The sequence below is a fragment of the Cydia fagiglandana genome, chromosome 9 (genome assembly GCF_963556715.1).
Source record: "Cydia fagiglandana chromosome 9, ilCydFagi1.1, whole genome shotgun sequence".
Lineage (NCBI taxonomy): Eukaryota > Metazoa > Arthropoda > Insecta > Lepidoptera > Tortricidae > Cydia > Cydia fagiglandana.
Window position 1 is genome coordinate 5,513,854 of NC_085940.1, and position 17,502 is coordinate 5,531,355.

Sequence of the window (17,502 nt, forward strand, 5' to 3'; positions counted from 1 at the left end):
AGGTATCAAAGGATTGATTCACCCCGTGCCGCATCGCTTCGCTTCGCGTTCGCGTGTTGTTCGCCTACTAGTGTAGTAAATGAAGCAAGTTGTTGTATGGAAACCCATGCATTAATTTCTCAGTCGATGAAATTTTGCTAGGTTATTGTATAGTTTGAGCCGAAACTAACATATAAATATCCAAAAAAAACCACTCCTAACTTAGGTATTTATACGTAAAAATACAAATCTGTTTATATATTGAACCGAGTAATTCCTCCGTCCAAAATTATTTTACCAAATAAGTTATTTGTATCAGTATGTGATACTAGAAAAAAATCTAAAACTTTTGTCAAACATGAGAATATTTTTTTTATGATAATTCCTTTTTTGACGCTGATTTTCATCGGAAAATTGCTCTGCCATTTTTTCCTTCTTATATGATCTTAGAATATAATTTGGCGTAGTGTGTAAGAAAATCCAAAAAAAAAATGCATACCCAAGTTTATGTATTTTAGAACTATTAAAAACTGAGAGTGGAAAATTTCTCAGCCTGATTTCTTTTTAAATATATACTAAGTAGTCACGTATATACTTAAATCCAAAATATCCAAAAGAACTATCATCCCTTGTACACCACCCCCCCACCCCCACCCCCGCTCCCTATACACTGCTCCCGATATGTTTAGTTTTTAATAAGCTCGTTATTTTTTTGGATGTTTTTATAGTTGAATGGAAAGACAACTGTGAACTTAATTCAATAAATAAAATGGATAGAGAAATTTTCCACAGCGAGTAAAAAGGCAATTTCTGAAAAAAAAGTAGTGTAACTAACATGGTAATTTTTTTAGATTTTCAATTTGTAGGTATAAATCGGCAATAAAATAGCATTCCAGTGAAAAAATTAGACTGAGCAATTTTCCGGTCCAAGCCACGCCAAAAAAATATAATTTGTTAATATTGGTATTTCTGCGGGGATATTTTTTTTTGATATTTCATATATTGTTGCAATACGTTACATGAATATGTCTGGAGAAGAAAGTATAAACAGAGCATTTTTCCGTAAAAAAATATTAACGATTTAAGACTTCAGGTATTTACTTAAATTCTATTATTATTATTCTTTGGAAATTTATACAATACTTTTTATTTATCGATACTTTATCATACTGTAAAGTTTTTTCTGGCTGAGGAATTACTGCGGGGTCCACTACCTTTATTTACTACACTATAGTACAAGACCCCCCCGTTTTACTACCCAACGACGTGTCTGGTGTCTGCTGAACCGCTTCAGAACTGACGTGGGCAACTCCGCATACCACAGGAATAAATGGGGATGGTGTGAATCGGCGGCATGCGGATGTGGAAAACCCGAACAAACAATCCGCCACATGGTGCTAGAATGCCCCAACACCAAATTCAGTGGCAACATTGAAGAGCTCAAGACCTTGACTGGGAAAGCCGTGGATTATTTTAAGAATTCTAGCTTTAAATTTAAATTTTTAATTTTATACTGCAGTGACATGTAAAGTAGATATGCCATACGATAAAAAAATAATACGCTGCGTTACTCTGCCATCCGATTGTGTATGAGTTAAGATTGGAGGTGTCAACTATTGAGGCGTTGTCTAGTACTGGGAAATTCATCTTAACAACTAAATCCAAGTTACCTCTACCAAGAAACATTATTCTCCCATGAATCTGCCGTCACTCTTTGTTCATCCTCAGCAACCTCATAATTAGCCAAATCAAACTTGTCAGCCAAGAAGGTATCTGGCTTGTATGTGCTGGCCTTCTCAGTGGAAAATAAACTCTCTAATCTAGACACTTCGGTCGCTTTTACTGTGGTAGCTTCAGTGGTGCATTTGACGTCAGGTTCTGGTCTGCAGAAGCCGTCGACGAAGTACCAGCCGTGGGGGCAGAGGAATATTTGTGGTTGGAGGCTGTTGTATTTCATGCGGCAGACGTAGTAATGGTTAGGGCTGTCTGGAAGAACGCCTGTTTGTCCGATTTTTGTGCAGCTGGGTACAGGTCTCTTTTCGCATTGGCCGTCTTTCAGTGGAATCTGAAAGGGATAGCAAATGATTAGAGGAGTAGTAATTCGTTACAAGGGTTAGTTTAGAATAGGTACTGGACCTTTTGATGCCTAAGAAGTAATTGTTAAAGCGTCTGTATCGAAACTGATACAAATATAAAGCCTGCCACATTATTTAATGAATTATCTGGTTTCCATTTCAATATTAGTAAATATTTAGTACCTATTCCAGGTTAAAGGATGACTCATGCTAGACCGGGCCGGGTCCGAGCCGAGGCGTCCGACATGTCATTTTCTATGACGGCTGATCGGTGATCACGTGGTGCTTTCCATAGAAAACGAAGCGCCGGAAGCTCCAGCCCGGTCTCGCGTGAGTCATCCTTATCTCTTAAATTGGCAATAAGTAAAGTCCTATACCGGAGAACACTTTAACCTTTCATGTACATAGTAGACGATTATTTTTCAGTGCATATTTTGACCATTTGTCGTAGAAAAGGAAACTCTTATACCTGCAAATCTTCGGGAAATTCGCGTTTTTACGGGACAAACGGTAGGCAATTTCATGGAATGCTCCAATGCGTAATTATGCAAATGTCCTTCGGTTGACTTTGATAATTTAGCAACATACAAATTAACTAGATAATCCAAATTAGCAGTTACCTAAAATAGACGTATTGTATCGCATCGCAAGCATGTCGGATTAATGCGCGGAATCTCAGGGGACTCTGGATTGGCTGCGTGTCGCTATGCAGGTAATGCGACCGCGGAATATGTCGGCTATTCCGATAGGTTATCGATTTGTTCGGGGATATAAAGGTATCTCCTATTTGGTCAACTACTTGTCTATATAGCTCGGTTAACTATCAATGTTATCATTAATCTAATGTTATACTTCAAGATGTAAGCAGATGTTGTAGACCTTTTCTTTATAACTTATAATATAACTGAGTTCTCCCAATCCGTGTTAATTACACTTAAGATATCAAATTTATTTCATAATTAAAATAAAACATAAACTAAACATAAATTACTGAAGCAGGCGTAGCTCACTCCGCGATTTCGTCGCTTTGCTACAGGTAGCTAAAAGTACATCCATTCGACCCCAATTTTGGGGTTTGCCGCCGCGCGTGGCGCTGTCGCCACCTAGCGGCCATATCTGTGCTGATCGTGACAGACGCGTTTTGTTAGAGAGTGAGTCTTCTTTACCTAGTACTATTATTTATTCTGTGACTGAAGCCCGTCCCGGGCTGCCCTCGGGTGTCACTAGCGCAGTTTGCAGAAAGCGAGCATGAAAGTTTTTCTGTTATACTTTCAACCACTGAACGGTTACTAGATGATATTTGTATTGCCACCATGATGGTCTGCCTGGTCTATTGTTAGGACAGTCTTCAGAAGTGAATCGATAATTACAGCTTCCCTTACCACTGACAAAGATATCTAGGGACTAGCTTTACGGGCAATAATAATGAGGCATGACAGGCGGTGTGAAACCGCTACAACGCGATTGGTTGATGAGTTCGCATCACGCGCGCGATTGGTCGCAACTAGTTGCGTTAGACTGCATGATTGGCTGGAATTCGTGCGTAACACTGCTGAACTAGTACCATTTTTAGTGCCCGTAAGGCCAGTCCATAGATATATATGCGTCAATGTCCCTTACCGAGCATTGAGCAGTCGCCGGATTATAACCATAGTGTCTGGGACACAGCGCGGTGCGGTGGTCTGCTGGTCTACCAGTAGGACTGTCTTCGGGAGGCGAGCAGATGTGGAACTTCCTGCAGTCGTGGGCATCGGGAAACATGCCAATCTGTAAAAATAAATCCAGGTATAGTTATGCTAATTAAACTTTATGTTTTCTTCAAATGACTACTTAGGCAAAGTGGTCACTTGCAAATCAAATTGTCTCAAGTAATTGATACCGACTTTTGAAAACGGTGGGTACTTATTTAATCTTCGTGCCGATTCCACGGCCTGTACTCTGTATCCTTAAGTATTTTTTAAGTAAAAGTAAACAAAATCTACTCTCAAATTACTCCTTAAGCCGTGAAAACATTACATGGTCAAATAATGTATTAGGTTAAAGTCAGGTCGTTCAGTGATAGATCCAGGCGGTTTCGTATTTTGTTGGTTAACGAATAAATGTTACACATACTACCCGAAAATTTACAAATTGTTTGTTTACTTTTATTCAAATATCTAAAGATACAGAGTATAGCTTAGAGGATATAACCAACGGAGACGCCATGTCTATAATTTTCGGTACAAAATAATCTGCCGTTTTTTGCGGGGGAGGGGCACATCAAATGTACACGTACCTAACGTAAACATAGCCATGTCAGATAACCGTCAGGCCATACATGTGGTAGACATGTCGTTGACCATTGGCCGCCTATTTTCGACAGAGGGGAACGCCTGTTAATGACCACTCCGTTTGGTTATATTCTCTAAGGAGTATAGTAGCGATAACCATCTTTTAACTACATATGACCCCAAAAGTGAGGGTACGAGTATTATGGAGAATTTAACTCATAACAAGGATAGCCAAATACAAGGTACCTGTTCACACGAGTGTTGATATTCGCTGGTGTCAGAGTCGCACTCAGGTACGTGCTGCTCGGAGCAACCACCGAGGTGGGCGTTGCAGGTCATACCTTCCCCGCATGATTCCAACGGGACCTGTAATATAGGCAGGTAGTATCTTCTAAATCGAATTGTCATATACCGTAAAACGGGGTGAGTAGGTTTCGCGGGGAGAGGTGGGTTATGAATGGGGAGAGGAGGTTTGAGAGGGGGGTGAGAAGGGATTTTAAGGCTACTGCTACAAAAATAATGTATTCCAATTTAAAATGGAGCTATAGTATAGTAATACGCATAATAAAAAAAATCGATCCAACAATCTTCCAAAATCACCTTTGTATGAAAACCCCTCACACCCCAAATACGAGGCACTACGGGGTGAGGTGGGTTTTCCTCTTTATCGTCAAAGTTATGAAATGGAACTACCCAAAATAAAATAAGAACTACAAACTACTACTACTACTACAAACGTCCGGAACACTTTTTATTTTATACACCATTCAGTTTTCATATGTAAAAATAAAATGTTATAGAGGTTTGAATTTCAGTTTTGACCATACTCACCCCATTTTACGGTACCTAATCGAAATTTAACTTTCGTGAGACATATTTTAAACTATTTAGACGACAACGGTTTCACTCGAATACACTGCTACTCGGTTTCGCTATTGGCGACATATTTCGAGCCCGTCGGGGGTCCTTTCTCAGGCTCGAGCGCTCACGTCGGCTGCACTTCGTGCACTCGAACCCCCGGCGGGCCCGAAAGATGTCGCCAATAGCTACTAAAAATTCATGTGAGTGAAAGCGTTGTCGTATTTATCTACCACTTTAACATATTCTATTTAATCACTAGCGAACTGCCCCGGCTTGGCACGGGTTACACAAAACCTTTACAAATTATAGGTACCACCCTAAACCTTCCTCAAAATTCACTCTATTGATCCGCATCCGCATGAAAATCCGTTCAGTAGTTTTCGAGTTTATTGCGAACACACATATAAACACAAACTGATAGACGTGGCGGGGGACTTTGTTTTATAAGGTGTGCCTACTGATAATAGGTACATATAAAGTTATTCATGAAGACCTGAATCAAGCAATAGTACATTATTGTCGAGGCTCGGAAGTAGCTACTTGCAGGCTGAGGATTCGTTTTAAACGGACGACCTTGGGAGTCCGTTTAATTGAATCCGAAGCCAGCAAGTAGCCTTCCAGCCGAGTCATATATAGTGCTTTTCTCAAAAATGGTGCAAGAAATATAAATATCATAGAAATATTTTACAAAACCAACGTATATATTTTCACAGAAAAAAGCCCTTGCCGCTTTTTTATTTTTTTAATAAAAATAACAAGTGTATTTTTCTGCCGAAAATACCCCAACCTATTTGAGACAGCTAAATAGTCGCGGTACTAATCATCTGTTTGGCTGTTTAATGGGCCTGTGCCTTCATTTGATATGGTCATTTCAACTTTTAAAAAGTTTGGAACTCGACAAATAATGGAATTTGTATGCAACATTGCAGTCCCAAAATCGAGACTGCAATGTTTTTAACTTTTTAATTTTTGACTGACCATAAACTACGCGCTTCGCGACCAATTTTTTAAACGGTAAGTCGACTTTGCCGTCCATTTTTGAGAAAATACATTTTAAATTAACAAGAATAATTCAAATGAATGATGTTAATACAATCTCCAAGTACACAGACATGTGTAATATGCTGTAGTGATCTAGACCAGTCTGATGTTGGTAAGTACTACATTACGCAATTTGGCTCTTCATTTTGAACCCTGGTTGTTGAATGTAGTAATGATTAGTTTTTATAGTTGCCCAATTTCACAGTAGATGTCGCTGTTCTATCGGCTTCTTCGCGCTGTTAAGATTTTTCCACAGCCCCGTATATAGTAAATTTGGTTTCGGAATAAATAAGTATTAAGTTGTCAAGTGAAGTGTTTCATTACAAAAGGTAGGAAGTGCAGTGCAGGTGAAGTAAGTGAACACTGGTCGTTGGTATTCCTTAATTTCCCTGGCAATATCATTACGAACGACGAAGGTAAATCGCAGGTGAGTTTGTAAAAAGAACACAAACCTTTAGCCATCCAACTGGCAGTATCACACACTTGATAGCCAGCGAGCAGTTCAGGCAAGCCACACCCTGCTTGCTGCAGACCCCTTCCACATCCAGCTCGCCCTCGCTCAAGGAGACTCCCAGGGGAACTCCCCCCATCCGGTTGCCTGAGAGCACCCCACCGACATCTAGCGAGCTAGAAGCCTGGAAAAGATTTTTTTTAACATTGTTGTTGTCTTAAGGCAGAAGGTACCACACGCCACGCCTTCCTCTCTATCTCCAGCGATAAATTTGGCCTTACTTTGGACGTTTCGTTGTTTGAGTCATCTACACATGCTCAAAGCAACGGTTTCCGTCCGACGGTTTCCAACCAAAAGCGATAGTTGCATTATTCGCTTCTCTCATAAATTCACTATTAGGTACTTAGAAAATTTGTTCCAGCACAAGTTGTTCGCAGAAAACGCGAAGCGTCTGGTTGACGTAACTGGGGACCGGAGAGCTGGCGGCTACGTCGCGAATCAGCATTGCGATACAGCGAGGAAATGCTACCAGCATCCTTGGTACAATGCCTCAAGGGCCTATTTTAGATCTAAGCTAGTTTTTAATTTAGTTTAGTAATACGACTGTATATATCTTGTTTGTAAATAAATGATATAAATCCATTTGTCTAATATGTTTTAATTTATTTTATAACCTTTTTGAAAAATATTACTTACCGTAACACCAAAAACAAGTAGCACAATTTTTAACCACATTTTTCACAAATTTGCACTTACATACAGACCTATCTATAAAACCGTCGTGCGTAGACTGACGATTTGGGGGCCACTGCCCCCTGACCTAATTATCTTTGTTATTCTTATGTCTGATAAAAATATTGTATGTTTTTAATTCTGTTCTCAAATATCAAAGCACGAATCAGAAACCTACCGCGAAAACCGAAATTCGCAAATTGCGGGGATCTTTCTCTTTTACTCTAATGAAGGCGTAATAAGAGTGACAGGGCAAGATGTGGCGTGCACTGGACATTAATCGTACAGTCAAGTGTAAAAATATGGGTGCATGTAACTTACTCAAAAATATGTCCTATAACCCCCTCTCGTGATTGAGAGGAGGCCTGTGCCCAGCAGTGGGACGTATATAGGCTAAATTATTATTATATTCTCCTTTATTCATCATTTTTCTTAGGCTAGGTTTTTTTTTTTATCGGGGGGGCGTCCTGGTAGAATGTTCGCGATCCCAGGACGCCTCCCCAAACGGCATATTGCGGGAAACGCCGGTGTGGGTTTAGTGGGTAGGCTCCTCCCCTCTCTTCACAATTGAAGAGAGCTGATGGGAGGTGAGAGTCCCACATACCCCCCACAATGGGCCCACCTCGGGACCAGGGGGACGATGCGTAACGGCATTCCCACATCGAAAAAAAAAATAAAAAAAAAAAAGCTAGGTTTTTATAATATGTATATAAAAGTAAAATATAAAAACACAAAACAATAAAAAATACATATAAACACATTATAAAAAACCTAACCTAGGGTGCCGCCAGCAGCGGGGCAAGGCCCAAGCTGCCGGTGGTCAGGGCCGCAGAGAGAGGAACCGGCGGACTATCCGCGCCGTGTCCAAGATCACCGCCTTCTGCATCTGTCCCTTGATCCAACCACCTAGCGAGAGTCTCTCAAGATGTTGGTCGAGACTCTTCGCTATTAAACCGTTCACTGAAACGACTATATATTATTATTATGTCCCATAGTTCTTAATTCGCTGACATAAGGGCACATATTTTTTGAGTATGATGAGTGTACCAATATTTTTATACTTGACTGTACAAATGTAATTTTTTTATTGAGTACCTAACTGGCTATAACCAATATGTTGCAAATTGTGATAATATCGATATAACTTCAAGGAAATCTTGCTATGTTATTTCTTATTTATAAATAAAATTGATACTTAATTTTCAATTTTTATTTGACAATCATGTAACCTCTATTCATGTGAAGTTAGATGGTCATTTTTATGCAATCTGTGATCAACTAAGTTACGGTCAATGTCCCTACTAAAAAAAACCTGTAAGTACTTATTATCTAGAGTTTTACATTACTTACCCTACTGGGACGAATCTTATACGCCTGCCAAAATTCGGAAAGCATGGCTATATAACAAGTATTTGCCTTTCATTACGAGTAAGGCGAACATAAAATATAACCATATAACAGCTAACTCCCTTTTCCCCTGTTTCTAAACTACCCTACCCTCAACTGGATGCGAACCCAGAATCATTCGATTTGTAAGGGGCCCACTGATTAGCAGTCCGCCGGATGGTATCGGCCTGTCAGTTAGAACAAATTTTTGACAGTTCCGAACAACTGACAGGCCGATACCGTCCGGCGGACTGTTAATTAGAGGGCCCCTGTAGGCACTACGGACTAGGCTTAAGATGCTATCGAAGTTTTGAAGATAATTAGGAAAATGAGTCTATGAATGTTGCCTGTAAAATGTCTTGTTCTTTCTTCTATTTTCTTTTTAATCGTATGGTTTTTTTTCATAAATCCTATTCATTTTGTTGTGTTAGCATGTGTTTTGGTGTCATAACTGTACCTATATTTTTAGGATTCCGTACCCAAAGGGTAAAAACGGGGCCCTATTACTAAGACTCCACTGTCTGTCTGTCAATCTATCACCCAGCTGTATCTCATGAACCGTCATAGATAGTTGAAATTTTCACAGATGATGTATTTCTGTTGCCGCTATAACAACAAATAAGTACTAAAAAGCACGGAACACTCGGTGGGCGAGTTCGAGTCGCACTTGGCCGGTATGTTTTGCCCCAGAAGGCAACAGCAAGTTTTTTATACACGGTAGCAAAACACCCCACTGAACTGAAAATTTTTTTTTGCTTTTCATTTGAAGATTGTAAAAATTTAAGATTTACTAGAGTTAGACCAAGAAATTTCTGCAGCGATTTTGATAGCCCACGCAGTGCAAGTGTTATTTTTGCGTCATAATTTCATAGAAGTCTGACGTTTAAAATACCTAACACTTCTTCTTGGTCTAGCTCTACTTTCCTGTAACAGTAAGGAACCACTAACGCCATACCGTAAACGTGTAGGTGAGTTAATTTCAACCTTATTCCCTCGAAATATATGCCCGCTATTTCCGCTTACAATCGATGGCGTTATCTTAGAAACGATAACGAAAAGGTTTAATTGAACCCCGTGCGTAAAATGGGGGTTCCAGATTGGCTATCTAAGTATGGGCACAGTTTAGAAGGGGGAGGCCTATGTTCAGCAGTGGACGTCTTATGGCTGAGATGATGATGATGATGACAGTTTAGACAGTACAGTCGATGGCACTGGGTACCAAGTCGAAAAGTCAATGTATTTTTAAATTTTATTTAGTTTCACTGTATACCTACAGCTGGAGTGCATGATTGTTTTCTATCGTATTTTCACGGAAAAGTTCGTATTTGTCATGCTACTTCGCTTACTTCAGTCAACCTGTGTAGTTTTTGTACCGAGACTGACTGAAAAAGCCACGTTCGTACTTATCCGTGAAAATACGATGGAAAATAATTATGCACTACGTCTGTAAGTCGTTGCCTGTTCCGTAAGTCTATAATATAATCAAAGCTTGCAAGCTAAATTAGACAGCTGAAATCCTTAATTAGATTGAGCTGAATGATCACATATTAGATGACTGTTGGTAAAAAGTACAGGTAAAGTCAAAATACTGGTAAGGTAAGGTCACATGACTTACATACATAAAGTAATTATTATATGTATCTGTCGATCGCGATATGGACCGTGATTACCATTTATACAAGTACTTAAGTCTAGTGAAACTATATAGGTAACCAGAATCATTCAAAACTGTAAGACTTTTACTAATGTATGAAATCTTCATACTGTTACTCTTCATCATCATCATCATATCAGCCAGAGGACGTCCACTGCTGGACATAGGCCTCCCCCAAAGAGTGCCACAATGACAATGCAGCCGCCCCAAGCTGTTAGTCTTGCCCCAAGCAAAATAAACTATGTTAGGGTCGGTTGCACCAAACTGTTACGAACGTTAAAGAGTTCGCTAATTTTTTATGTATGGAAAGTTTCATAGTAAAGGCGCGGGGCGCGCCGGCTGACGATGATCAGTCTGTCAAATGTGGTTGGTGCAACTGGCACTTAGTCTTACCCCACCTTACCTTATTAATAAGAAAGGGTAGCCATGTATAAAATGGTTTACACTTTTCCTATAATAAAACTCTAGCAATTCTTAAATTCCCTAATAGTTTACCGTCAACCCCGCCAGTACGGACTGACGGTATCTCTAATAGAATCTGGGCTGGTTCGTTAACCCCCGAAAGAAATACACGCCCTAATGTACCTACTTTGTGCATGACTCGGAAAATTTCGTGAAAAGAAACGGTGCCTGAAAATGTTTACATCGTTACTGGCGCTACAGGGACGGGATTCAACACTTTTTAGGGTTACGTACCCAAAAAAAAACGGAACCCTATTAACGAAGACTTCGCTGTCCGTCTGTCAGTCCATTACTGTCTGTCAGGCGTGCAGTTGAAATTACCACAGATGATGTATTTCTATCGCCGCTTTAAAAACAAATACTATAGTTCGTTTTTTTTAGCATTAGAAAGAACTTCACAGAAGCAAGAGTGCAGTTTTTATCAGGCTCTTTAATTGTTAATAATTATTGAATTATCTAATGTAGCATGGTCAATACATACAATTTACTTCAAATTATTACAGCTAAAAGTGCCGGATTTGGAACCACAAGCTTACTTCTGCGAAGTTCTTTCTAATGCTAAAAAAAACGGACTGTAAAAATAATATAAAATAAATATTTACGTCGGGCTCCAAAGCAACGTGATTTTTTTGCCGGTTTTTGCGTAATTGTACGGAACCCTTCGATCGCGAGATCAACTCGCACTTGACTGGCTTTTTTATGAAGCCTGGTATTGTGCTCGTAACGTGGCGACAAAAGACTGGACTTTTTAAACAACGTTGTTACAAACAGTCTATGGAAGCTGACGTTTCGGGTAGGTATCACATGCACAATATTGAATTCTACGAAATTAGCCTGTACTCGTATGTGACAGTTGAGGTCTACTCGTACATTTACTTACTATAATAACGTAGGGTCAATACGGGCAAGTGTCGCTGGGGGCGAATTAGATCATCATCAGGCGTGACTCACTCCGCGATTTCGTCGCTTTGCTACAGGTAGCTAAAAGTCCATCCGTTCCACCCCAATTTTGGGGAAAGCCATAAGCCGCGCGTGGCTCTGTCGCCACCTAGCGGTCATATCTGTCTGTGCTGATCGTAACAGACGCGTTTTGTTAGAGAGTGAGTCTTCTGTACCTAGTACTATTATTTATTCTGTGATACGAGCAAGTGACGCTGGGAGCGGATTAGATCATTATCTAAGGTTATGCTCACGTCTCAATGAATTCTCCTAAATATATACCGGGTGTGGCCTGTAACATGAGCAAATAATTAAAACATAGATTGTACTTCTCAAACGGTGACACTTTAGTTCTACAACTTTTAAAAATTATGAAGTATTTAGACTCCCTATTTTTCATACAAAATAAATATTATCTTCAATGGACGCCATCGCCACGCCATATCATTGTGATTGACGTTGCTTGTCACGCCTTAAACATAACAGAATTAGCAATACATTGCGTCTTAGAATAAACTTTAAAGTGTATGAAAAATCAAACCCACAGGTTTTTTTTAAAGTCGCTGAACAAATGTTGGTCAGTATGAGGAGTACAGCCTACAGTTCAATTTTTTGCCCATATTACAGGCCAGGTATATATATACACACTTGCATCACACTGTTTCTTATCTATCTATGACTACTATGGGTATTACAATCTGTCGCAATGCCGTAACGCATATACTTGCAAATCAAAATATTCTTGGCACCAATGCAACCTTTTTGCCAAGCTAGCATTTGGGAATCATAAGTCGCAATGCATTTTTATTTTTACGCTGTGAAAGTAGGTGGTTATTCTCAAATATACAGTGTGGAAAAATCGAGTGCCACATGGATGGCAACTACCTTAAATATTGTAAATAGCACATTTTGTGTAAAGGAGACTTTACTTTGTTTTTAAAAACAATAAATTCTGCATTTAAGCATTTATGAAAAATCGCTTGCCTCAGTCGGGACTCGAACCGGTCAAATGTGACAAAAAATAACGTGCCGTATTTTATGATGCAGATTGAAAGGTTTACTGATAAGGTTAATTTTTCTCTAGATAACAAATACAATCAGAATAACGGAAGGCCATGAAAACTAACAATTACCTTTTAAATTTGATTTTTTGTCACATTTGACCGGCTCGAGTCCCGACCCGACTGAGGCAAGCGATTTTTCATAAATCCTTAAAAGCAGAATTTATTGTTAATAAAAATAAAGGAAAGTCTCCTTTACACAAAATGTGCGATTTACAATATTTAAGGTAGTTGCCATCCATGTGGCACTCGATTTTTCCACCCTGTATATTAGGTAGGTACATTTATACTGAATGACTTGAAATGTTTGCGTTTCGATCACGTAGGTACTTAATAAAGTATTTAAGTACCAATTAGTTTGTTAAAAGGCCTAGGCTGTGTTTGCTAAAACTTTGACAATAATTTGGAGCTAATTATTTAATCATTCTAAGGGACGACCTCATAATGTTTAGTAAATTAGCCTTGAAACTAAGAGAACCTTTTCACCATTACGAAAACAGAGATAAGCATATTATAAAGACACAAATCATCCTTTTTAGGGTTCCGTACCCAAAGGGTAAAACGGGACCCTATTACTAAGACTTCGCTGTCCGTCCGTCCGTCCGTCCGTCTGTCACCAGGCTGTATCTCACGAACCGTGATAGCTAGACAGTTGAAATTTTCACAGATGATGTATTTCTGTTGCCGCTATAACAACAAATACTAAAAACAGAATAAAATAAAGATTTAAATGGGGCTCTCATACAACAAACGTGATTTTTGACCAAAGTTAAGCAACGTCGGGAGTGGTCAGTACTTGGATGGGTGACCGTTTTTTTTGCTTTTATTTCGTTTTTTTTTGCATTATGGTACGGAACCCTTCGTGTGCGAGTCCGACTCGCACTTGCCCGGGTCGTTTCTCAAAAAGTTGGCACCGCCACCTGTAAATCGGTTTCTGTTAGAACTTTTTTTTCATTATGTATAATTTTTATATAAAAAAATTTAAAACATACTTAGAGAGACTTTTTACACAGAGGCCTAATACTTTGAAAAAGATTTAATAAATATTGATTACAAAAAAAAATATTGTAACTACGTTTATCCGTTAACCTGCCGTGTCCCAACGCAAGGTACTGATGTTTCGAGCTATGAAAACCACACAAATTATTAACTTAATTTAACGTTATTACCGTATTTTATTAACATATATCCTTAACTTTTAAAGTATTACTATCGCATAAGAATATTATACTTATATTTTAAGTTATTCGGCTTCAAAGTTTGTCCAAGGCAATTCTTAACAGTCACCTGGCGCGTCACGTTCACGACGATTGTATAACCCCCACCGCACCTTTCCCGTCTCACTCCGCACGAGCCGAAGCCGTCACTTATCAGCTATCACCTGGTAGGACGAAGACGTGGTTATTGTGCTTCGCAAATAAAACACAAACGACAAAGTATCGGAAATTGGAGTTTGTAATGGGTAAGTACTCTTTATCCTGGAGTCGATATCTTGCTAATTGTGTAACCTATCACATTACTATCAAGATATGTAACGTAAACAATAGTTTAGTTTTATATGCCTAAGTATGGAGTTCATCAAGCTAATACATTTTGTGTATTCGCGATATAACTGCCATTTTCCCCATCACCTGCATAACGTCCACCTGGCTAAAACTGCCAGGTGGATGAGGTTTTGCGGCAGGTTAATGTCACTGATACCACAACTAATACTCGTAACTATATAATTATATAGCGGTTATATAGCTTTTGTGTGTTAATTTAGGAATAAAAACTATCCTGTCTGTTAAAGCTGCATATTATTGAAATTTTTGTACTTTTGTCTTAAGTCTCGTTAACCTGTCCAAAAAAGTCAGGTGAATGATGTAATGGCAGGTGAATGAAGCGTCATTCACTTGCCATATGACAGGTGATCGATAACTATTTAAAATCCACGTTACATATACTCAAACAGTGATTATATTTATTAAGACGTTAGTGGACAACTGTTTCTCCATACAAACGTAGACCCCATTTTCCTCCCTGGGTTTTTTTATGAAAAAAATTTTTTTGTTACACTAATATCGTAAGTAGATTTGTGACGTCCCACGGGAAAAGGTACCTTATGAGGGTTTTTAGTATTAGACATATATTAAAATGTTTTGTAAAAAGTTGAAAACATGCTCAGTTTGTTTATTGTGTGATGAGATGACGGGCGAGAGAGAGAGGTATGGATGAAAAGAAAAAGACATGCTGCGTCGACCCCAAATTAATGGGGCAAGGGCAAGTGAATGATGATGATATTCTGAAACCTTAATGCTTAACGTTTGTTTACCTGACCGATTTTGAAAATTCTTTTTTTGATTGTATGTATATGCATACAGATTGGTCCCGTTTTTGTCAAAACCCAGTTCTGATGATGGGTCTGATGGTTCTGATCCATGAAGAATCGAGGGAACTCCTCAAATCTTAAAGGCACACATATAGTGATTTTTGTGTTTTTATTTACAAATCAAGCATATACATTCACAAAAGTGACATTTGATGAAGTGGAACTGCTGATGAAGATCAGAACGAAACTCTTCAACGACGCATAGTTCACGTTTGGCGATTTGTCCTCTTCGTTATGTTTGCTAAGCAAGTTAAGTTTTTAAGCCACTTTGTTTTTTTAATCTCCAGTTCTGATGATGAGATCCATGAGGAATCGAGGGAACTCCTCAAATCTTAAAGGAATGTTTTGGTCAAACAGCGTGTGTCTATGTTGCATCAAATCTAAGTTCCAGTAGATACTGCGAGGGTTCAGCATCAGCTCTATCTTGGGTACTGCTCTCCCAAGTGCTCATCGAGACGTGTCGAATGACCAAAACAGCATGTGTGTATGTTGCATCAAACCTGAGTTCCAGTAGGTACTGCGAGGGTTCATCATCAGCTCTATCTTGGGTACTGCTCTCCCAAGTGCTCATCAAGACGTGTCGAATGACCAAAACAGCGTGTGTCTATGTTGCACCAAACCTGAGTTCCACTAGGTACTGCGAGGGTTCAGCATCAGCTCTATCTTGGGTACCACTTTTCCAAGTGCTCATCAAGACGTGTTGGATGACCAAAACAGCGTGTGTCTAGGTTGCACCAAACCTGAGTTCCACTAGGTGCTGCGAGGGTTCAGCATCAGCTCTATCTTGGGTACTGCCCTCCCAAGTCCTCACCAAGACGTGTCGAATGACCAAAACAGCGTGTGTCTATGTTGCACCAAACCTGAGTTCCACTAGGTACTGCGAGGGCTCAGCATCAGCTCTATCTTGGGTACCACTTTTCCAAGTGCTCATCAAGACGTGTTGGATGACCAAAACAGCGTGTGTCTATGTTGCACCAAACCTGAGTTCCACTAGGTGCTGCGAGGGTTCAGCATCAGCTCTATCTTGGGTACTGCACTTCCATGTGCTCATGAAGACGTGTTGGATGACCAAAACAGCGTGTGCCTATGTTGCATTAAACCTGAGTTCCACTAGGTACTGCCAGGGTGAATAGACAGCAAGATTGAATGTTTACTTATTCACAGAAACTTGTTGTTAAATTGGGAATCGAATTGAAGGTGAGGTGGGTCAGAATCCAAAATTTTAATCATCGTGATGGACGATTAGGTCCCTTTTTATAGAAAATGACACATTTTTCGATTATTTTTAGAAGGCATTGAAAATGAAGTGGTGGACAGGTGGATGACACTCATTACAGGTGAAGGATGTCAAGAAACCAGGTTAACGGAATGGACATAGGTTAATGACGTCTCTCGATAACCTGTCAATATTTTCATTGGAATTTGTACCTATTTCTCGATAACCTGCTTCTACTATCGATAACCTGGAGACAAAATATCTTTCACCTGTCCTTGATATCATTCACCTGAATTTCAAACGCCTATATCTTCTAAACTAATTGAAGGAATTGCTTCCCTTCCACATTTTCTAATAGTTTAAGTTGCCTTTTAACGATCCCAATAAAAAAAAATGCGAAAATGCAAAATTTTTGAAAAATATAAATTTTAACCTGGCGGTGCCAACTTTTTGAGAAACGACCCCCGGTTTTTTGAAACATAGTTGACGCGCAAGGGGCTAAGTAGCGCCATAAATTCAGTAGGTATAGGTAAGTATCGTACAGTCACCATACTGGATTGTTATGCTATTTAGAGTTCTTGCTAAATTGGAAATTCTATAGCGTAAGTATTGAACAACCAATTTAGCGAGCAACAATCGAGGAGCGTGATTACAACGTCAGAAAAAAAAACACCGGGCAAGTGCGAGTCTGACTCGCGCACGAAGGGTTCCGTCCGTACCATAAAGCAAAAAAAAAAAACAAAAAAAGCAAAAAAAAAAACGGTCACCCATCCAAGTACTGACCCCTCCCGACGTTGCTTAACTTTGGTCAAAAATCACGTTTATTGTATGGAAGCCCCATTTAAATCTTTATTTTATTCTGTTTTTAGTATTTGTTGTTATAGCGGCAACTGAAATACATCATCTGTGAAAATTTGAACTGTCTAGCTATCACGGTTCGTGAGATACAGCCTGGTGACAGACGGACGGACAGCGAAGTCTTAGTAATAGGGTCCCGTTTTACC

At 39.4% G+C, this 17,502-nt stretch overlaps 1 protein-coding gene across 1 annotated transcript; it reads right to left on the minus strand.

Moving 5' to 3' along the window:
* Positions 1-1,589: 1,589 nt before the first annotated feature.
* On the minus strand, positions 1,590-7,437 carry LOC134667188 (uncharacterized). The gene is made up of 5 exons (XM_063524507.1): positions 7,374-7,437; positions 6,679-6,861; positions 4,571-4,690; positions 3,675-3,821; positions 1,590-2,044 (listed from the first exon to the last, which is right to left on the minus strand). Exons 1-5 carry the CDS (start codon positions 7,410-7,412, stop codon positions 1,652-1,654), a joined length of 882 nt encoding a protein of 293 aa, XP_063380577.1. The 5' UTR covers positions 7,413-7,437; the 3' UTR covers positions 1,590-1,651.
* Between the last annotated feature and the right edge of the window lie 10,065 nt (positions 7,438-17,502).